The sequence below is a fragment of the Triticum dicoccoides genome, chromosome 1B (assembly GCF_002162155.2).
Source record: "Triticum dicoccoides isolate Atlit2015 ecotype Zavitan chromosome 1B, WEW_v2.0, whole genome shotgun sequence".
Taxonomy (NCBI): Eukaryota; Viridiplantae; Streptophyta; class Magnoliopsida; order Poales; family Poaceae; genus Triticum; species Triticum dicoccoides.
The window spans coordinates 204,079,509-204,102,734 of record NC_041381.1 but is presented as its reverse complement, the minus strand read 5'-3'; the positions used below and the strand labels follow the sequence as shown (position 1 = coordinate 204,102,734).

General features: G+C 47.0%; 2 protein-coding genes and 1 long non-coding RNA gene across 5 annotated transcripts; all 3 read left to right on the top strand.

Annotated features, from left to right (window-relative positions):
• The first annotated feature begins 11 nt into the window (after nt 1-11).
• LOC119328507 (pentatricopeptide repeat-containing protein At1g09900-like) lies at nt 12-8,106 on the top strand. Its single transcript, XM_037601485.1, has 6 exons — nt 12-1,792; nt 5,539-5,684; nt 6,617-6,770; nt 7,224-7,376; nt 7,452-7,583; nt 7,669-8,106. The coding sequence occupies exon 1, from the start codon at nt 104-106 to the stop codon at nt 1,748-1,750; it is 1,647 nt and encodes a 548-aa protein (XP_037457382.1). The 5' UTR covers nt 12-103; the 3' UTR covers nt 1,751-1,792; nt 5,539-5,684; nt 6,617-6,770; nt 7,224-7,376; nt 7,452-7,583; nt 7,669-8,106.
• A 714-nt stretch (nt 8,107-8,820) lies between these two features.
• On the top strand, nt 8,821-14,927 carry LOC119328484 (boron transporter 4-like). Of its 3 annotated transcripts, none has more exons than XM_037601467.1 (14): nt 8,821-9,027; nt 10,577-10,683; nt 10,785-10,867; nt 11,063-11,255; nt 11,364-11,502; nt 12,089-12,254; nt 12,340-12,506; nt 12,599-12,772; nt 12,945-13,040; nt 13,126-13,242; nt 13,331-13,671; nt 13,764-14,085; nt 14,191-14,325; nt 14,419-14,927. In XM_037601467.1, exons 1-14 carry the CDS (start codon nt 8,836-8,838, stop codon nt 14,482-14,484), a joined length of 2,298 nt encoding a protein of 765 aa, XP_037457364.1. In that variant the 5' UTR covers nt 8,821-8,835; the 3' UTR covers nt 14,485-14,927. The 3 variants fall into 3 exon arrangements, with proteins under 3 accessions (XP_037457364.1, XP_037457371.1, XP_037457361.1); XM_037601474.1 differs by having other exon boundaries at nt 10,565-10,683; nt 13,812-14,085; XM_037601464.1 differs by having other exon boundaries at nt 10,565-10,683.
• Nucleotides 14,928-17,583: 2,656 nt separating this feature from the next.
• Nucleotides 17,584-18,947, top strand: LOC119303785. Its single transcript, XR_005147986.1, has 3 exons — nt 17,584-18,137; nt 18,238-18,321; nt 18,659-18,947. It is a non-coding gene; the product is annotated as an uncharacterized LOC119303785 (long non-coding RNA).
• Nucleotides 18,948-23,226: the final 4,279 nt, after the last annotated feature.

The window sequence follows — 23,226 nt, the reverse complement described above, 5'->3', positions numbered from 1 at the left end:
CCGCCACCCCCACCGCCACGGCGCCTGCCGGTGAACCCCTCCGTTGGCGACCATCGCGCTCGCCACCACCCTCCCCACCGCTCGGCTCCTCCTGCGCGGGCGCATGGCCTCCTCCGCTTCCGTTGCGGTCCTCACCGCACTCCCCTTTCCCACTTGCCCCTCCTCCGACGACTCTGACGACGCCAAGCCCCTCCCGCCTCCACCCGCGTCGGGAGAAACCCGCCCTCCTCCGCAGCATCAACAGAGGCCGCGGTGGTGGCAGCTGGAGCGCGACTGCAACGTGGCCATGAAGGCCCTGGCGCGTGCGGGCGAAGTCGACCAGGTGCTCGCCCTCTTCACCGAGCTCAGGGCTTCCAGAACCGGCCCGGGTGGTGCCTGGCCGCCCAGTGTGCTCTGCTACAACACTCTCGTCAACGCGCTCGCACAAGCTGGCCGCGTGGAGGAGGCACACGACGCGTTCGACGAAATGCTTGCAGCAGGGGTGGCGCCCAATGCATCGTCCCTCAACATCCTTGTCAAGCTGCATTCGTGGAGATCTGCGCGGTTTGACCTCGCGTACGAGGTGATCATCCGGTTGCAAGAGCTCGGGGTGGAAGCTGACGTGGGCACTTACTCCACGCTTGTCACGGGGCTGTGCCGTGTGGGGAGAGTGGGCGAGGCATGGGGCGTGCTCGAGTGGATGCTGGAAGTGGGGTGCCGTCCCATGGTGCAAACTTATACGCCCATTGTACAGGGGTATTGCCGTGAAGGTCGTGTCGACGAGGCCAAGGAGCTGATGTCCACGATGGAAAATACTGGTTGTCCTCCCAATGTAGTCACCTACAATGTTCTGATCAGGGCTTTGTGTGATGCTGCCAGATTTGACGAAGTCAGGCAGGTTTTAATGGATAGTAGAACCAAGGATTGGAAACCCAGTACTGTCACCTACAACACATTTATGAATGGTCTCTGCAAGAAAGGTATGGCTAAGGAAGCACTTGAGCAGTTGGATGTTATGCTCGGCGAAGGGCTGGATCCCACAGATTTCACTTTGAGTATTCTTCTGAATTGCCTTTGCCATGACAAGAGGATTCATGATGCCGTATGCTTGCTGGAGAGGAGCACATCATTGAAATGCTATGCTGGTGTTGTTGCATACAACACTGTGATGAGCAGGTTAGGTGAAATGGGACATTGGATGGGTGTTCTAAAGTTGTTAACAGACATGATCAAGAGAGGTGTCATGCCAAACACGAGGACGTTCAACATTGTCATTCGTAGTCTTTGCTTTCGCCGAAAGTTCTCCATAGCCAAGAGCCTCGCAAGTAACCAAGGTTTTGCTGCAAATGTCGTGACATACAACACACTCATTTATTTTGTTTTTTACTACAGTCGAAAGCTCAGTGAGGTGAAGGACCTAATATTTGACATGACAGCAGAGAGGATTGCTCCAGATGAAGTTACCTACACTATAATCGTTGATGGATTATGCAGAGATGGATTTTTTGATACAGCCACTAGTTACTTTCTAGAATCGCTTGAGATTGGACTGTCAAGGGATCTTTTTGCTGTCCTTACAAACAGGCTTGCTCACAATGGCAAAATCTGGGAGACTATTCACATATTCAAGGGAATGGAAGAAAAAGGTTTAATCCCTGACAATTCTATATTTGACCTCACAATCAGAATATTCTGTAGGGCTGGTTATTGTCACGACACAGATATGTTTAAGCTTAACTTTATTCTGGATACGATGTTGGGAAAGCAGTGAACTGAACCCTTGTGTATCTAGGGAAGCCGGCAACAATTGAAGGTAGCGTACTCTTTCTTTCTGTTCTTCTGGTGATTCCAATTTAGATGGATTAATGTTGTTCCCACTGCTGAATACTTGCGGATGAATAACAATAGTATATTTTACACTGAACTTGCAACTTTGTTCTAACCATTGCAATTAGCATTTGAGATTACGGAATCTGAATCTATAAGTGTTGCATGCCAAATTGTTGTGCCGTGTAATTATCTTTGGCTCTCAATGATCTTTGTTCCAAACAATCATCACTAGATTTTCCTCTAACCATATTTTATTATGTGTTCTCACTTCTCAGAAATGTTGCCTGTACCATAAAAATCAGACATAATGTGCTAATTAATAAAAAAATTTGTCCCTTTTGAGGGAAAACGAAAGTTCTTGTGCCTAAACAAATATTTTCTTTGTAGCACATTATAAGTGAGTAACATATAGGAGTAGTTATATTCGTTTTTCTGCCTGGTTCTCAAGTACGGATGCAAATTTCTGATCTTCAGGGTACCCTCTGACCCTTGTTTGTTCAACCAAATGAACTAAATTTTCAAAGTGATGTGACTTTTAAAAGTTTAGTTCATTTGGTTGAACTAAAGAGGGCCAGAGTGTTATGACCGGCATATTAGGGGCTTAGCCCAGTTAGTTGTGGCCCAGTTTATCTTATCGTTATTAGGGGCTTAGCCCAATTATCTTGTTAGGAGGATTATATAAACTCGTGTAAGGACCCGTTTTGGGATTAAGCAAGAAGCAATCATATTTGCCCGGCTTCCTTAGGGAGCCGGGAGAGCTAACCCTAGCCGCCGCTGCTCTCTCTCTCTCTCTCTCTCTCTCTCTCTCTCTCTCTCGTGCGCACGCAACGACGGCGCCCCAGCGCCGGCGACCACGCCATCCCTCCTTCCACCCCTACAACCTGAGACCACGCCTTGGTAGGGATCCGGTTCCTACCAATTTGGTATCAGATAGCTTCGGTGCGATCATGTCCTCGCCGCCGCCCACCCCGACCCTTCTGCTACCGACCGCGACGACCGCCCCGATGGCCACCACGGCCAGCGCCACGCTCTTGCCGGTGCCGGTCACCTCCGCCGCGCCCGTCCCCGTCGTCTTCACCCCGGAGGAGATGACGGCTGCCATCTGGGATCTCACCCAGGCGGTCACGGGCATCTACACGTTCCTCGCAAGATCCTATGGCCGCAGCCGCCTGTGCCCTTCGCCTCCGCCCTGCCGCCGCAACAGCCGCCGTCCTCGGCGACCCCCGTCGCCGTCGCCATGCAACAGCTGTCGTGGCAGCCACCACTAGCGACGAACCCCGGCGCCTCCACCATGCAGCAGGAGCAAGACCATGGCCCTGGGCATCCCGACGACGGGCCCGGGGGTGCCCATCCACCAGGTCCGTCTCCGTTACCGGCCTGGCTCGCTGGGTCCCTTGCGCCGGTCTACACGACGGCCTCGGTCGGGCCGCACGTGCTGCCTCCGCCGGCGACACACCCAGCCATGCAGTTTGGCGGGTCCTCGGGCTACGCCGAGCCCTTCGCCAGCGTCGACGGGCCCCTGTTCCAGGGCGGCACCCTGATGCCCGCCTACTCGGCCCCGTCATCCTCGCTTCGTCGTGCTGATGAGGCGCACCCGCCCGTCGTCCAGGTCCAGACGCCGCCAAGATTCTCCAAGCTGGAGTTTGCGACGCACGACGGCACCGTCGACCCCCTGAATTGGGTCAACCAATGCGACCAATTTTTCAGGGGACAGCGCACGCTCGCGTCCGACCGCACCTGGATCGCCTCGTATCATCTCCGAGGAGCCACGTAGACGTGGTACTGCGCCCTCAAACAGGACGAGGGCGGCATGCCACCATGGGAGCGCTTCCGCAAATTGTGCCTCTTGCGCTTTGGTCCGCCTATACGCGGGAGCCGTCTGGCGGAGCTTGGGCGTCTTCCGTTCCTCACCTCGGTGCAAGACTTCGCCGACCGCTTCCAGGCACTGGCGTGCCACGACCCCGGCGTTTCGGCTCGTCAGCGGGCTGAGCTCTTCGTCGGCGGCCTACCGGACCACATTCGCGTGGACGTGGAGATGCGCGGGCCACAGGACCTCCAGATGGCCATGTACTACGCCCGCGCGTTCGAGCGTCGCGCGGTGGCCATCCAGCAGGCGACACCGCCCTGGGCCGCTGGGCCGCCACCCTGGCCGGAAGTTCCCGCGCAGGGTCGGCCTGCCCAGGCTTCCGCGACGCCCCTCGCCGCGGCTGCGGCATGCCCGTTCCGCCGGTTCACCCTGGCCGAGCAACTCAAGCGTCGCCGCCAAGGGTTGTGCTTCAACTGCGACGAGCCCTACGTATTGGGCCACGTCTGCCCACGACTCTTCTACCTGGAGGTTGCAGACTACATTGAGGTGGACCCCGCCGTCGCCGGGCTCGGCGACCAGCCCGCCCCAGTTGATGCGGAGGTGTTTGGCGACCGTTGATCTGCCCCGCCTTCCAGCTCGAGGACGAGCTGTTTGTGCAGGCGGGGAGAGATGTTATGACCAGCATATTAGGGGCTTAGCCCAGTTAGTTGTGGCCCAGTTTATCTTATCGTTATTAGGGGCTTAGCCCAATTATCTTATTAGGAGGATTATATAAACTCGTGTAAGGACCCGTTTTGGGATTAAGCAAGAAGCAATCATATTTGCCCGGCTTCCTTAGGGAGCCGGGAGAGCTAACCCTAGCCGCCGCTGCTCTCTCTCTCTCTCTCTCTCTCTCTCTCTCTCTCGTGCGCACGCAACGACGGCGCCCCAGCGCCGGCGACCACGCCATCCCTCCTTCCACCCCTACAACCTGAGACCACGCCCTGGTAGGGATCCGGTTCCTACCAATTTGGTATCAGATAGCTTCGGTGCGATCATGTCCTCGCCGCCGCCCACCCCGACCCTTCTGCTACCGACCGCGACGACCGCCCCGATGGCCACCACGGCCAGCGCCACGCTCTTGCCGGTGCCGGTCACCTCCGCCGCGCCCGTCCCCGTCGTCTTCACCCCGGAGGAGATGACGGCTGCCATCTGGGATCTCACCCAGGCGGTCACGGGCATCTACACGTTCCTCGCAAGATCCTATGGCCAGCATATTAGGGGCTTAGCCCAGTTAGTTGTGGCCCAGTTTATCTTATCGTTATTAGGGGCTTAGCCCAATTATCTTATTAGGAGGATTATATAAACTCGTGTAAGGACCCGTTTTGGGATTAAGCAAGAAGCAATCATATTTGCTCGACTTCCTTAGGGAGCTGGGAGACCTAACCCTAGCCGCCGATGCGCTCTCTCTCTCTCGCGCGCGCGCGCACGCAACGACGGCGCCCCAGCGCCGGCGACCACGCCCTGGTAGGGATCCGGTTCCTACCACAGAGAATACCAAAAGGGTAGACATTTGCACCCCGATTCTCAAGTAAGACACACCTCTAGTGATTTTCATTGATACATTTAGTATATTAACTGTAGGTTACCTGTTGCTACTTGGAACCAATACTTTATGATGTAAAGCGCTTAGTCTGACAATTGTGCCAATTTTTTAATATATATTTTGGCAGCTGAAATATTCTGTAGTGTTTGGTATACCTCCCAAACTATTATGAACAACGCCTCCTCTAGCACACTATGCAATTCGAGTTGGTCTTTTTATCCAAACTTTGCACAAAGTAGCACTCCCTCAGTTTCTTTTACTCAGGTTTTCTTTGAGTTATACATCTCACATTTCAGGAACTTATTTCTTCTTTTAATTATTTCCCTCCTTCCAACAGACATGAATGAAGAGTCGACATTACTAAAGATACTGACACATGTTGTGTCTGGCTTTTATAACACTCTGTACATGGTACGAAGATGGCCACATGCCTGTTCATGTTAACATATTCCACACTGCCACTCGACAGATGAAGTCTAACTGGTGAGTTCTGGAAAGATTGCCAGACTTAGTTGACAACATAGAAAGATTTTTGTAGTGGGTACTGAAGTGAAATTACATTGATTTACATAAATGGTGTTACTTTTGTATCTGGTGTTGTAAAGTAGTAGTAAGATCTAGCAAGAAATATTTATAGCTGATATCATAATTCTCTTGGACATTGGTATCATCATTTCTTTGAATTTTATACAAGTTCTGTCATACATATCTATGCTACAAATATTTTAGTTACTAGGATGCTGAATTTCCCCTGTCGTCTATTCTATTTTCCACAACTGTGACACCTTAGCCTTGCCTGGTTGAAATTATGCCTAAGTGTGGCTGGTCAGTAGCATGGGGACGTAAGTCGAGATATGTACCACCTTGCTAATTTAAAGAGGGGTAGTCACAAATATAAATAAATACCAAAGGGCTCCCAAGGCAATAAGGTCCTGCTAGCCCTTTTTCTGCGAAGCAATGACAAAAGCATAAGCAGCTTAATGCATGTGCGGGCATACCAGTATGTACATTTGGTCTAGGCCAGTTGGAACCTTGTTGTGATACAACATATTGGCTTCACTTTTTAATCTACGAATCCTGTTTCTATTATATCCGCACTACTTTAGCTTCCTGTTTTCTGCAAGCTTTGTTATCAGCAACATGCTGCACAGGTGGGATTCGAATGTAACTCAAACACGTGCTTTTACTGCACCTGTCTTTTGTGAGTGTAATCTTGCTGGGTGTCTGGGTCTTTTCGGTAATTTGTGTAGCAGACACATGACTCTTAATAGGACTCAGATGACCATGAAGTTTTGAAATCAATATATTTTTCATCTTTATTATCTTGTTTGAAGGTATTGGTATTTTAAATAATTTTCCTATCAGCATGCTATTGCAATTTCAAAAGGAGTATCCTAAATCATTTGTGCTGGCAGGATTCTTGTTATCTGGTTCAGATGAAATTTGATTAGCGAGGTGCTGGGGTTGCTATGTGTTTTGTTCTCTATCTACAATAGGTAGAGTGCATATAGCATCAGGTCTTGGGGTTACTCTACATGGAGCTCTTTATAGAAGAGAGAAAAGTGGCAGGTACAATTATTTGCTTATTACGTTCAGATGAATTGTTCCTTTGTCTCAAGGTCATATTTTATTGCTCTAAGTAGATGTAAATGTTGTACGGTAGCCAAATGTTGCACTCTGATATTATGGTCCTCTGAGTACTTAAAATAGGTTCTATGATGTTGTTGTTTTTCCTCTTAAGATTATCACATCGAAACCACATTCAGTGGAAACATGGAATGTTGGAAACCATGTCATGGACCACTCCATTAAAAATGTACAAGCGATATCAAGATTTATTGAGCCTGAAATCTCAAACCTTCCTTGCTCCACCTTCCTCCCTAACAATCTCCACCCACATGTGCTGCATAAAAATTTAAACCAACGAGAACTCAATGATCTAGGACTTTTCTGTGCCAGCCCTCACAATCTCCTTCTGTTGCCACTTGCCACCATGCTTGTAGTCACCCCTTGTTTTTACAGGATATAGCAACAAAGGCCCCTACTCCGTCTCACCCTTCCGGGACGCTCTAGCACACATTTTACTCCTCCGAGCTAGGGTTCGGTTAGGCAGTGGGCCTTGACCAGTAAAGCTGTGGCCGACCTTGACCTATCCAGTTCACAAACAACAAGGATGTGAGTGCTTCGAGTTTGTGTTCTGATTTGCGTCTTTTCGTTCCGGCCTCATGAATTTTCTTCACTTTTTGACAGCACAATGGGTGTATTTCTTTTTGTGGTCATGTTCATGGGGGCACTTACTCGGAGGGTTGTGCGTGCTTCTATCAATGCATCAAGTCGCAAAGCTTCTGCATTTTCTCTATGAAGGACCACAACATTATCTTGGTAGCTTACTTGAGCTATATGAAGCGATGTCATTTTTGTTATGTTTTGAATGATTTCTAATATTGTTTTTACTTGTTGGTATCAGCGTGGCCAACCTTCCAGACATGCAAGTATTGCGGGGCGGTTCCGTTTTAAATGATTGCCATGGCAGGTTAATCTTTTCCATTTCCTAACATGCCTTGTTCACCTGGATGCATGCCTTCCTTTTGCCGATTTGTATGTAGACTTGCATGAATTTGTGTGGGAATGAATATATTATGGCACGAACAGTGTTGTTGGTTGTGAGGTTTTCCCCAAGGCGATGTAGTCAGATTTGTGTCCACGTGGCTCCATACACGTGATGTTTACTGGTAGCTAAATCCTGAACCAACTTGTGGTGCCAACTTGATTTTTTTTTTTGGTGCCAACTTGATATTATACTGAATCAAGCAGCGTGGATACTTCTGTTTGTTTCAGTCGGGATGTGATTGCTATTGTTACGGTACTGAAATCATTCTCAGGCTAATGGTATGAGGTTACACAACGGGTTACGGATCGATGTTAGCATGCATGTATGTACTGTATATAGTTGCACCTCATTCCACACGAAGCACGCGTGCAGTTCTTGATAAAACCATGCTCCCATTGTACAGGTCACACTGAATATGACATGGCTGCGAGAAGGCAGCACCCCGTACGCTCGTAGTGGCAGCAGAGCCTGCCCAATCGCCCCGTTTCCCTGACTGCCATGTCTCGACAGGCCAGCTGGTGGGTGCATCCCTCGCGTACGTCTCGTCCAAGTTTGGAAGGGAAACGTGCATAAGTTTCGATCGGGTTGGCCGAGGCCGAACCAAACGGCGGAAACGTCGCCACGGCATCATCGGGTCACCCAGGCTAGCCCCCGCGTGCGAGTTGCTCAGCCGGTGCTTGGAGCGAACGTGCTCGATCGGGCTCAGAGCAGGCGAGAGGACGATGTGGACCAGATCGGGGACAGCTGTCCTGCTGCCTGACACGCGCGGCGAGCACTGGCCCCACGCAGATCCTACCATCGGCTCGAACGGACAGCCGCGATGCTCCTCGATTCAAACCCGCAAGGGCCGTGCGCCGGTGACACCTCGGCCCCACGCAGTCCTGGCACCACGTTTACTATTTTCATCGGGGCCACGTGACAGAGAGGGAAATCGGGGGGCAGGCGCGCGCACACTGATCTTCTCTCCCCCGATGGTTCCATGGGGTCGCCGGGGTCTACAAATAGGCGGCCATTGCAGAGGAAATGGGTGGGAAGGAAAGAAGGCTGCAACCCCGCCCGGCCCCTGCCCCAGCTCGCCTCCTCCGCCTGCCGACGCCGGGTTTCGCACCCTGCGTCGCCGGTGGAGGCGGCATTGCCATTGCACTACGGCGCATCTCCGGCGCCACGCTTCGCCTCGCCTCCCCCACCCCGCCTCGACCTGGTACGCCGCTGCTGGTAAGGCTCCGCTCCGTTCCAATGCCTCAATCCCCTCACCTCCAAACTTCCTCCACGGGTTGCTTGGGTTGTTTGCTGGGTGCAGCTCCTTCGCTGCATGCGGACGTGTCGAATTGACGCCTCCATTTTTTGTCTGTTGCTCTTGTTGATTAAACTCGGGGTAATTCTATGCGCTTGAAGGAAATGTAGCTCTTAAATTGATGCTGTACGTGTTACTATTTTTTGTTTGTTTGGAAGAATGCGATTCTTCGGCAATTTTTTCATCTGCAGCAGCAGCAATGAGCACGTAGGGTGATTTTTTCTCTATCTCTGTAGCATTTCTTTGGCCATCTTCTGGCACTTCTGTTTGAAGCGTTCTAATTACTTGCAGCTTTGGCGCATGGATGCAAATATGCAATCCCCTGCAAAATTGTAGCGCCATCTCACTACTTTGGGTTGTTATTAACATGGCCCCAAACATGCATGATTTGTACCCGCTTTTTATTTATGTGAATTTGGAGCTTGCTTCAACTTCTCTTCACGATTGCGGTGTGTGAAGCTTGTGTGCAGAGGAGATCTGGCAGCTTGATTGATTTCGTTAAGCAGAGCATGGCCACCGCATAAGCTTGTGTTATCATATTCATCCATGTATGGCGTTTGCTTCCCTTTGCTATGGCCTATTATCACATCATATTTGGCCCCAGCCTTTGGGGCTAGTTTCAAATGTCTGCCGGTCGATAGGATGCTTGCGTTTGCCTAATTCAGCTGGTCCAAATGGTCTGCTTTAATTACCCTTTTTCTTTTTTGGTTTGCCTGAAAGTTGAAAACCCTCCCTTTTTGGCTATCTCAGCTGTCAAGATAGTCATACAAAAAAATGTGCTCTTACCGTGTTCGGCACTAATACTAAACTAAATATAGCATCATGTTAAATGAAGGATACTGGGCATACCAAAGGCCATCATTCAATGGTTAATGACCAGTCAAAATTTGGCCCATCCAGCATGCTAAATATAGCATAATAAACAGAGGCAAGCCAAATTGGGCCAACCTTGCTATTTCCTTTGGCTGATACTTCACGTGCTAGCTATCGTATTCTTTCACAGACGAAATCTCAAGTTATGAAGCAACATTTTATGGGGTAATGCAACTCTGTCCATTGTCTTCATGCACAGTTTTCTTTGCAAATTCTCTTGGCTTTGTTTGTGTGGGAAGAACATGACATCTTCAGTTGATTTTTATGAGATGTGTTTTACTTGATGTGGCGTCCAAAATACAACTTCTAGTCTTAATTCATTTTTATATGATGTTGTTCATAATCACAAAACTGTGATCATGAACAAGTAGTTTCAAATATGACTCCAGAGGTGCCACCTTTTTTTCCGCCAAACCTAAGTATTGTGGAAATAGTTGTTGGTATAGCCACACCTTTTCCTTGTTGGTAAACATTATATCTTGAATTAGAAATCTGTGGAGGTCTTATTAAAATTAAGACAGGGAATATATGATTCATCCTCTGTACACCATGCCTTTGCGCGCACGAAATCTGATTATGTTTTAGTCCCCCTTTCAGGCGATGGAACCTAAGAAAACCCTATTTAAGGGAGTGATTGAGGATTTTAGAGGAAGAGCATCTTGCTACAAACAAGATTGGCACAATGGGTTCAGTTCTGGGTTCAGGTTTGCTGCACCTAACAAGTCAACGCTTATTTAAATCTACGACTCTTACCAAAAATTTCCAGTTGTGTTGACTGTGTTGAATGCAACCTACGTACTGTCAGGATATTGGCACCTACTCTGTACATCTTCTTTGCATCTGCACTACCTGTTATCGCCTTTGGGGAGCAACTAAGTAAAGATACAGGTTTGTTTATTCTTCCTTGCACTGTCAAGAACTTTAGGTCAGTAGCATTTTCCCCATTTCTAAATACTGTCATGATATGCTACATCCTTTACTTTTATCTTTCCATGTGGCACTTGACAAAGATAAGGAGAATGTAGTCGTGGATCCTTGTTCTTAGGCACTGAAAAATGAAAATAAGTTTTTGTCGTGTTTCAGATGGTACGCTAACGACAGTTGAGACGTTGGCATCAACTGCTATATGTGGCATCATACATTCTGTACTGGGCGGACAACCACTGCTGATTGTGGGAGTTGCAGAACCAACAATTATAATGTACACATACCTGTACAGTTTTGCCAAAAATCAGCCAAACCTTGGAGAACGATTATTCCTGGCATGGGCTGGATGGTAAGGGATGATAAATAAATAAGAATTACTTCTTGTGATTGTCTTTCAGTTACGCCAAATGGTACCTCTATATTTATTTCATTGTTTTCCATTTTTATCCACTGATAGGGTTTGCATCTGGACTGCGGTCATGTTGTTCCTCATGGCAATGTTTAATGCCGCAGCTGCTTTGAATAAATTTACAAGATTTGCGGGAGAATTGTTTGGAATGTTGATCACAATCCTGTTCATGCAAGAAGCTATCAAGGTATAAAATTTGCTAAATGTTACTGTGTACTGCTACCAATGTTTAGAGATATATGATATTTTAGGAGTTGGGTGGTCCATCTTTCTCGACTTTGGCCGCTAATATTTATGATCATACAAAACGAAACTGAATTGGGTCAGAGCCAGAGAGCCATAGCCGAACTAGGATCAGCTACTGCTTCGGTTAGGCAAAAGCGAGCATTCAATTGCATCAGCAGCTGCTTTTACCTCAAAACTACTCCCTCCGTCCAAAAATACTTGTCATCAAAATGGACAAAAATGAATGTATCTAGAACTAAAATACATCTAGATACATCCCCTTTTATTCATTTTGATGACAAGTATTTCCGGACGGAGGGAGTATGATTGTATCTGTTACTTAAAAAGAAGATGTATCTGTTAGAAACATGAAAGCAGAAAAGTGCTCTCGAAATAATAAAATTACATGATAATTAATATATAACCATAAAAATAGATTGTCAGGTTTTTCTTATTGAAGATTGTGTCTTGTTCAAAGCACTATATATTTTGGAGTAAAGGGAGCATTCTGGTAGACGCTTACTCACTACATGGTCTGTTTTCCGCAGGGAATGTTGAGTGAATTCAGTGTGCCTGAGGGTAAAGATCAGAGCCTACCCATATACCAATTCCAATGGGTATATATTAATGGTCTGCTTGGAATTATCTTTTCAATGGGACTGCTCTATACTGCGTTAAAGAGCAGAAGTGCAAGGTCATCGCTCTACGGAGCTGGTTTGTCATATTTCTCCATGTAGTACATTTGATCAACCAATCGTCTCCACGTACAAACTATTAATGCTTCAGGTAAAACTTTCAGGATGGCTAAGGAACGTGATTGCTGACTATGGTGTTCCACTTATGGTGATACTGTGGACCACGTTGTCATATTCGTTGCCCACCAAGATACCTTCAGGTGTTCCTAGGAGGTTGTTCACCCCACTTCCTTGGGAACCCAAGTCACTGCAACATTGGACGGTAGCTAAGGTAATAACGCATTTTACTTGGATCCAGGATCAAACAGTAGATATGTCACATATGTGAACTCATAATCCTGATGGGTGGTGATGAACATGCAGGAGTTATTTTCTGTCCCTCTAGCCTACATACTTTTGGCGATTGTGCCTGCTGTGATGGTTGCGGGGCTCTATTTCTTTGACCATAGTGTAGCCTCACAGATGGCTCAGCAGAAGGAGTTCAATTTGAAAAACCCATCAGCATACCATTACGACATTTTGGTCCTGAGCTTTTCGGTATGATCTATTATTCTCTCTTCTTCTGGCATTATGGATGTCAGTCCTAATAGAATTCTGAAGATCTTATCTGTGAATTCCAACTGCTTACAGAAAATAGAAAAACTGTTATAAATTAGGCAACATGTGGAGAATTGTTTACTGTTCTCATGGTATAGAAATGCTACCGCAGGTGTTGATTTGTGGCCTTCTTGGCATTCCTCCATCTAATGGAGTACTTCCCCAGGCCCCCATGCACACGCGAAGTCTTGCTGTCCTCAGGAGGCAGGTTGGTAGTTTGTGGTCTTCTTGGCTTTTCAGTGAGCTATTCAGTTTCACCTTGCTCATCTGCCGTCTCTCTTGGCTCAAATTAGGCGCTCCGCAAACAGATGGTCCGAACCGCCAAGGAAGGCATGATGAACAATGCTAGCAGCTCAGAAGTTTACGGCAAGATGCATGAAGTTTTCATTAAAATGGACGACAAAGGCAACGTAAGTAGTCACTCGCCAAAACATGCATGTAAGAATCATATGATCTCAGCTTTGTTACTTAAAACTATATATCTTTAACGTCGCGCAGGAGGATTCTGCTCACAAAGAGCTCAAGGAATTGAAAGACGCCATTATCACAGAGGGGAAAAAAATCACAGAGGGGAATGGGGCAGTGACTGCGCCTGAGGTATTTGACCCTGAAAAACATCTGGAAGCTTACTTGCCTGTACGGGTGAATGAGCAGAGAGTAAGCAATCTGCTTCAGTCCCTGCTGGTCGCGGGTTGCATTGGAGTTGTGCCGGTCATTCAGAAGATACCCACATCAGTCCTGTGGGGGTACTTCGGCTATATGTCCATCGACAGCCTGCCTGGGAACCAGTTCTGGGAGCGCTTACAGCTTCTGTTCATCTCCCCTCGGCGGCGCTACAAGTACGCTCTATTGGCGACTCTTGTGTCTGTTCATTTCTTTCCATCGTATGCAAAGCAGCCTTATGCATTTTGGTCTCATTCGGTTCATTCAGGAAAACCGGGAGTAGGGGTGAATATTCATCTGTTCTAATTTTGGACAGGGTTCTTGAAGGCGCTCATGCGTCCTTCTTGGAGTCGGTGCCTTTCAACCAGATATTGGCCTTCACCGTTTTCCAGCTGATTTATCTGTTGATGGTCTGGGGGATGACATGGATACCGGTGGCGGGAATCCTGTTCCCGCTCCTCTTCTTCTTCCTCCTCATCATCAGGGAGCATTTGCTCCCGAAATTCTTTGACACGCGCCACCTGTGGGAGCTGGATGCATCCGAGTACGAAGAATGCGAGGGGGTGCACCGTGATCCATCGATACCAGAGGTATGGGTTTCTGTCACTCCCGGGTTGCATTTACTACATCTTTTAGTCTCGTGTGCGGTTTAGCATGTCACTGCTGCTAGGATTTCATTTGGTTCCCTTGCCCAGGGTGATGGCGAATCCATCACACGAGGCATCGAAGATCCCTCTGAATATACTGCCGAGGTGATGGAGGAATTCACGACTCACCGTGGAGAATTGAAGCACAGGGCTCCAAGCTTCCGTGACGAGCGGCTGATACGGGTACCGGCTCCGACCCCCATCCACGCGTTGTTTTTTCGCCCTGTAAAATAACCTCGTGCCGAAACTTGACATTTCGTGTGTTTGTTTTGGCAGCTGAACTCTGTCCAGATGACGAGACAGTTCTCCCGGATCTCTTCTTTTGCTCCTACACGGCTCTGACTACAGAAGGAGATTGTTCAACAAAGACCTTTTTTACTGGCATGAATCTCCTGACGGAGGGTGCAAAAAATGCGGCAGTTCGTAAGTGAACGTACGGATGATTTTTTGGGGCCGAAGACACGTCGAGGAAACTGTGCAGAGCAAGTGCCGGTCGCTGCAGGGGAGAAATGGGGAATTTGTGTGGGTGCGCGAGTGTTGCTAGGTATGTGCTGTTGTGCATAAGAAAAAAATAGGACGGGGGTACGGCGAGGGAGCAATCTAGTAAGTAGTACTCCCTCCGTCCCAAAATAAGTGTCTCAAGCTTAGAATAAATTTCTATTAAAACTAGTACAAAGTTGAAACACTTATTTTGGGACAGAGGGAGTATTATGTTTGTAGTACACCGTTGTGATTAACTGGAATGGGGACGCAGCTCCTCTAGTTTTATGGAAGCGATTCAAACCGGCCGACCGGTCTCAGCTTTCGCCGGCTGCCTCGCGCGTGAACCGTCCATCCCCTCTCCTATCTCTTTCACGCTCAGCTATCCGCTCCATTCTTTTTCACGTGCTCAGGCTTCTCATCTAAAACCCGTCGTAGCCACACCCACTAAACCTCTTCCCGCCTATGGCCGCTCGGTGCAAGAGGCACCCACCGTCGCCGTGGAGGGCCGCAGCTGATGTTGCGAAACGCCGCCACATGTGTTGCAAAGGCCCGACCTCGGGCAGGTCCAAGTACTTCTGCAAAGCGGTGTGATGATGCGCCATCGGCTTCGCACACGATTTGGTGCTTCTGCTATGGTCAGTGTTGCTGCGAGGTTGTCATGCTACGACAAAGTTGCACCCGCGAGACGACCATATGCTGGAACCAGCTACGACTAATGCTACGATTGCGGTCAGCGCGTGCTAGAACCGACATTGACGAATGCTGGGACCACAGTCACCACGTCCTAGAACCGGCATTGATGGATGTTGCGCCCCCGGTCAGCTTGTGCTGGAACTGACATAGGTGAATGATGGTACCGTGATAACCACATGCTGGAACCGGTGTCGATCAATGTTGGGACTGCGAGCGACCGCGCCGCACCCAGCTACTGCAAGATGTTGGGGCCACACTAAACCACATGTTGAAACTGGCATCGATCAATGTTGGGACCACGCTAACCACATGTTGGAACCGCTGACCACGCCGCACTCAACTGTTGCAAGATGCTGGGACAAGGGATCTCCGCTCCTGCAACCGGCAAAGCTGCGTGATACTACCGAAGACAAGTATGTTGCAACGGGGGTGGCGGTGCTAGCCGTGTGTGGCGGTCGTAGCGTGCTAATGCGAAGGCGATGATATCATCATCATTGGAGACGACACATCATTCGTGAAGCTTGGCTCAAACTTATATATGCACGATGGATGGTTAAGTAGTATGCCGTCCAAGAAAGAATCAAGTGAACACATGTAAAGGAGATGATTCATTTTTATGTATATGAATTAGATGTGGCACGTGTCACTTGACAATGGAACTCTTGACATGATGATGTCCGCAGGATGCTCCGCATCAAGCGGTGAATGCATTGTGCTCCTACGGCGAGTTTCTGCGACGTGGGTGTTGCGACTTTTTTTCGCCGGGGAAGGCGCGCGGGGAGACGTTGGGGGATTGTTTTCCCTCGTCGTTGGATGTGCATTGCGGGTGGTAAAGGACGACATGGTCAACGCAATCCTGGACCTACGCTTCAGTCCAATCCAACGACTCATAGGGCCACCGGCGAGGTGTGACACCCTACTCCTGCCTTGTGTTCTTGATTGTATGTTGAGAGATCTCCTGCTTACAAGGGTGTAGCAAGCTCTAAGTGTTCTAATGGGGATCCATCCTCGTAGACGGTCTCCTTTGCGACTTATATAGTGCGGAGAAGATTACACCATTGGTCCAAATATGATGACAACAACCTCGTAGCGAGACAACGATGTTTGCATGTTGCATAGGTGACCCATCAGGGACAATCGTGCAGAGAAGTCGTCTTTGGAAGTGTCATCTTCCTGACACACGTGAACGCTAGTCTACCTGCTCCTTGAGGCCTTCAACGATGCGTCCTAGACAACACACCCCTCGTGTCATCATTGCATCCCTATGATGTGAGCCATGCCAGGCAGCATGGGCTCCCTCGATACCCATCAGTCATCCTTGGGGTTGATGGGTCGTGCCAGTTGGTACCCGCGCTCAGTGCAGATTGGTGCTCGGGAAGAAACCCCCGAATGCCACCCACCGCGCTCATCTAGATCCTGGTCGTTGTGACGTCGAGACTGACTCTACTTGGTGGCCCCGGGGATCCCGTTTCTCCCCCACCTTTAATGCGTGGTGGGAATCAGATGATAAATTATGTTGTTTTTGGTTGAGGATGATGTCGTGAATCTTACATTCTTAAGAAGTTGATCCCCACTACTAACAATTCTCTCAACATGCAGCCCGTCCACATCATCATCTAGCCACCTCAGGAATTTTCATCCACGTCACTTCATCTGTTCGTTATTTTCTTTTCTTTTCCACGCTCACGTAGCATCCCTTGCTGGCATATTTCCTCCTAATGTTTTTTTACCAGCGCGTCGCTAGCCCACCATCCACTATGTACTTACAGTTAATTCCCACTGTCCCACACGATTCTATAAGATTAATTGAGGAGGCATTTGAGCGGCCGGTCGGAGTAGTGATGTCGCCCATATTCAAAAGGAACGAGATCCTCTAACATCACGAAGGGATGTCAGGGAAGCTACAGTACCCTGATGTTCACATTCATATGATTAAGGCGAAAATGACTTGAATTAATTTGTAAATTACAAATCTACTGTATACGTTTACAAAAATTAGATACAAACAAAATTATGCTGCAATAAAATCAATTTCAGATTTATTTTCTATGAACAGTAACTGTCTACAATACATATCGCTACAGTAATCGTGACACCCCTTCTTTGTTTTGCATTGGAGCTTTGTGACATCCCTTCGCGATGTTAGAGGATCCGTTCCCTATTCAGAAGACTATCACGATGGTTCACCTTCATCTTCCCTGAATATATATATCTCCACAAAATTTGCCTTCGAAGTCTTCAAATAAAAATAGTTCCCCTTCACATCCTCGCCCCGATGTACCTCACGAGCCCGACTTTTCTCTGGCGGCGTCCGTATATGAAGAGGCGGCGCCGGCTTGAGGGTATCGGGCGGAGGAGGCCTGGGGACGACAAGGTGGTTCCCTCATCTCACAGAAAACCGAGCGTGTTCTTCCTCCCTCCCCTCTCGAGACTTGCGGCGGCTATGGAGCGTGGGCACACGTTAGCAACGGATGGAGGGCTGCAGCACCGGATCGAGATGAGTCCATCTCCCGCTCTCTCTCTCTCTAGATCCCTCTGGATGGTGTGTGTGCTCCGCGCCAGCCATGTGTGCGACCGGGAACGAACAAATCAGACCTAGGTGGATGTGACTGGATGGCTGGAGGCCTTCGCCGCCGACCCACACATCGGCACCACCTCCCGCGTCGTCTCCAAGTCCGTTCCCTGCTGATTAGTTCTTCTTCTGTCTGTTGGTCTCAGTTAGTTCGTCCCTTCATCATCAGGCCATCAGTCATCACTACAGATGGAGCAAGGAGGAGCATTCAGCTGTACTTTCCATAGCCACTGATTCCACCACGCAGGTCATACGGTGCTTTGCATCTGTGATAAGAATAAGATTAATCTGATCTGATCTGATTAATGTACTCAATTACGCTGGTTTCTTCAAACTGTTTGTTGCAGGAATTGTCAGAATGGAATGCGAAATATTGCGACAAGTTTGGATTTGTCTTCATGATATGCGTGTCCAGGAGGACCGCCCCTGAGGTCTTTGCCGAGCTTAAGTTCTGCAGATGTCCATTCCAGTAGTTGATTTCTGTAATTGACGACATGTATGCCTGTTTGGGTTGTCATCTCAACAATCCTTCCAACAGTATTTGGATATGCTCGCCTTAAATTTCAATATGTGGTTTTTGTAATTGACATGTATGCCTGTTTGGATCATCTCAATAATCCTTGCAGCAGTAATGAGTTTTTTTTTGGTGTGCGTATGTGTTGTGTGCCGTTCGGGTGTGCGTGCGTGCACCGGCCGGTTGTGCTGGTGCTAATCCTCTCTCCCAGTTGATTCCAAGGCACTGTACTAATTCTTCTCCTCTGTTTGTAGGTGCACAAAAGTGAGGCCACGACGTGGAGCTAGGCGGCGGTGGACTGGAGAACTTCTCTCTGTTAATTCTGTCTTTCTCTCTCTTAATAAGTTTATCTATGTACTCTTTGTGTTAACTGTGTGTGTGTGTGTGTGTGTTAATCCTGTATGAAGAATCAACATAATTCTGTGAATTTCAGACTTTGGGTGAAAGCAACGGGTTCAGTGGGCATGCGTGACTATATCCTTCTGGTGCATTTAATATATGTAATTGAGCGAACAAGTTGCATAATGACAGTTTCCTATTTTCTTTCTATAGAGTTATGTTATCCAATGCACATAATTAGTCAGAAGAGGGAGCTTTCTGATGCAGGTACAACTAAACACTATATTTAGAAGACCAAAGCCGTAAGGATCTATCTGGACTAATGACATTTGTTTATCTCTTGTTGTCGGATCGATTAAAGTAAATGTACCTGGGTGTTCTGCAGATTGCACACAATCAAGACTTGGGGTTGTAGCTAGGTGTTCAAGTTTTAGCTGCAGCTTGATAGTTTATTCCACTTGCAGAGAGAGTGGAAATATTGCCTAAAGGTTTAACCATTCTCTTTCCGATTGTTCGTCTATTGTCCAAGCTTTGAATGATATAAGTTGGAGGTTTGATCTTACTTACCTATTTATCATTCTAAAGTAAGTTCAAATAAGAATCGTTTATTCATCATTTTGTCCTTTTAGTTGAGTAGTTGATGAGTAAAACACCAACTGTAGGCAATATTTTCCGCAGCAACGCGCGGGGTATCATCTAGTTTCATAAATAATTGTGACATTGTCATGGACGTCCTGTTGGTGATGACGTGTTGGCCTTGCCGATGTCGTTTAGCAGCAAAAAATAACACTGTACATGCTTGAAAAAATCCAGAAAAATACGAACATCCATATGAAATCCATGACTTAAACCGAGTGCACTTGTTTCATCAGACCGAGAATTCTATTACTCCCTCCGTTTCAAATTAATTGAAGTTAAATTAATTGACGTAGCTCTAGTACAACTTCAATTAATTTGAACCGGAGAGAGTATATACCTTTCTACCTCGCATATCTCCAAGTGTGGACGCTTTTATTATTATTATTATTTTGACTAAATTATTATTATTATTATTATTATTATTATTTTGACTGAATTATTATTATTATTATTCTTATTGTGAAACAAGCGTGCACGCTACTTATTCCTGGATTTATTTCAGGATTCTCGGCGATGCGCTTTTAGTGGGAGGAGACGTTGAAGGAAATATGCCCTAGAGGCAATAATAAAGTTGTTATTTTTATATTTCTTTATTTATGATAAAGGTTTATTATTCATGCTAGAATTGTATTGATCAAAAACTTAAATACATGTGTGAATACATAAACAAACACCGTGTCCCTAGTAAGCCTCTACTAGACTAGCTCGTTGTTCAAAGATGGTTAAGGTTTCCTAACCATGGACATGAGTTGTCATTTGATAACAGGATCACATCGTTAAGAGAATGATGTGATGGACAAGACCCATTCGTTAGCTTAGCATAATGATCGTTCAGTTTTATTGCTATTGATTTCTTCATGTCAAATACATATTCCTTTGACTATGAGAATATGCAACTCCCGGATACCGGAAGAATGCCTTATGTGCTATCAAATGTCACAACGTAACTTGGCGATCATAAAGATGCTCTACAGGTATCTCCAAAGGTGTTTGTTGAGTTGGCATAGATCGAGATTGAGATTTGTTACTCCGGGTATCAGAGAGGTATCTTTGGGCCCTCTCGGTAATACGCATCATGAGAAGCCTTGCAAGCAAAGTGATTAATGAGTTAGTTGCAGAATGATGTATTACGGAACGAGTAAAGAGACTTGCCAGTAACAAGATTGAACTAGGTATAGAGATACCGACGATCGAATCTCGGGCAAGTAACATACTGATAGACAAAGGGAATTACGTATGTTGTCATAAGGTTCGACCGAAAAAGATCTTTGTAGAATATGTAGGAGCCAATATGGGCATCCAAGTTTCGTTATTGGTTATTGACCAGAGAGGTGTCTCAGTCATGTCTACATAGTTCTCGGACCCGTAGGGTCCGCACGCTTAACGTTCGTTGAGGATACAGTATTATATGAGTTATGTATGTTGGTGACCGAATGTTGTTCGGAGTCCCGTATAAGATCACAGACATGACGAGAAGCTCTGGAATGATCCGGAGGTAAATATTGATATATAGGATGGTATGGTTAAGCCAGGGCCGACCCTAGTTGGGGGTGGGAGGGGGGTAGGGGGCGGCCGCCCCGGCCCCCCAATGTGGAGGGGCCCCCGAATGCCATGAGGCTCTATTGTATAGCACGGTAAAAGGTTATTGTATGGCCCAAGTAGTAGTAGCTGGAGTGATACATGACGTAACACACGCATTGACCAGGCTGGGATCGAGTAACTTGGGGCAAGATCGTAAAAAAAGGAAGGAATATAAGCGAGGCATCACCCACGTATCACGTCGCCTTTTTGCCTTGCAACCAAACCGCCCCAGATAATCTTGAGGCCCAGATCGCAAGGGATGCGACTGTGCGGTGGAGCTCGGCGGCAGACCTGTGCATGTTGTGTTCGTCTGTGGAGGTGAGTGTTTCCAGCCGGTCAACACCTTTTGCTATTTGTATTAGTATTAACCTTCAGTTCCTGCGGTTTAATAGAGATGTTGCCGTGGTGTAGATGCCAGAGATCAAGACGAAGAGCAAGGCACTGGATGATCATGGTAGGTAACTTTGAGATGACTGTGCAATGACTACACAAATCAGATAATTAAGTCTTGAGTTACATATTTGCATAACTAGGTAAGAGTAAATTTGCAGTATCATCGTACCATTGATTTAATTTTTGAAGATATGAAGGAAATATTTTTATCATCACTCATATGAATTTGTTCATCTATCTTGTATACAATTTTTTTAGGACAATTCATGCAGTCACATGTCTTTTCTTTTCCGGGAAAAGTGGATATTTATTCCTCAGAAATAGCATTACAGTCAATTAATACAAGCTCTATGACACTGTCTGGAACACGATGCAGCCAACAAGCGGTGCAATCTCTAGTTCTTCCAACATTAGCTAGACTATGAGTAACACTATTTTTTTATGACGATATATTTTCAGCGGAACAAACCCACAAAGCTTCAGAAACTTCTTAGTTTATGTCATCAAATGGCCATAGTTATAGTACAAGGCTAGCATGAAACATGGCTTTGCATTTTTAAGAATACCTTGTGATAGCCACGCACACCTTTATCTACTTCCTCCGTGGGCCATTATTTAACTGTTCATCTTAAGGGGCCCCGCTTGTTAGTTTCGCCCCGGGCGACAGGATTCTCAGGAACGGACCTGGGTTAGGCCAAGGGGTAAGGCCCATAGGGCCTTAGGTCGATGCAAAAGGATGTTTTGCAGAGGTCAGGGTCCAAACGCCGGAGACCCTGGCGTCTGGCCCTGGGCCAAACGCCGAGTGAAGGAAATATGCCCTAGTGGCAATAATAAAGTTGTTATTTTATATTTCCTTATTCATGATAAAGATTTTTTATTCATGCTAGAATTGTATTGACCGGAAACCTTAATACATGTGTGAATACATAAACAAACACTGTGTCCCTAGTGAGCCTCTACTTGACTAGCTCATTGATCCAAGATGGTTAAGGTTTCCTAACCATGGACATGAGTTGTCATTTGATAACGGTATCACATCATTACGAGAATGATGTAATGGACAAGACCCACCCGTTAGCTTAGCATAATGATCGTTCAGTTTTATTGCTATTGCTTTCTTCATGTCAAATACATATTCCTTCGACTATGAGATTATGCAACTCCCGGATACCGGAGGAATGCCTTGTGTGCTATCAAACATCACAACATAACTGGGTGATTATAAAGACGCTCTATAGGTATCTCCGAAGGTGTTTTTTGAGTTGGCATAGATCGAGATTAGGATTTGTCACTCCGAATATCGGAGAGGTATCTCTGGGCCCTCTCGGTAATGCAGATCATAAGAAGCCTCGCAAGCAAAGTGGATAATGAGTTAGTTGCAGGATGATCTACTACGGAACGAGCAAAGTGACTTGCCGGTAACGAGATTGAACTAGGTATGAAGATATCGATGATCAAATCTCGGGCAAGTAACATACCGATAGACAAAGGGAATAACGTATGTTGTCATAACGGTTCGACCGATAAAGATCTTCGTAGAATATGTAGGAGCCAATATGGGCATACAGGTTCCGCTATTGGTTATTGACCGGAGAGGTGTCTCGGTCATGTCTACATAGTTATCGAACCCGCAGGGTCTGCACACTTAACGTTCGATGATGATATTGTATTATATGAGTTATCTGATTTGGTGACCGAATGTTGTTCGGAGTCCCAGATGAGATCACGGACATGACGAGGAGTCTCGAAATGGTCGAGAGGTAAAGATTGATATATAGGACGATAGTATTCGGACACTGGAAGTGTTCCGGGGGGGGGGGGTACCGGGTACATATCAGGTCACTGGTAGGGGTTCCTGGCAACCCCGACA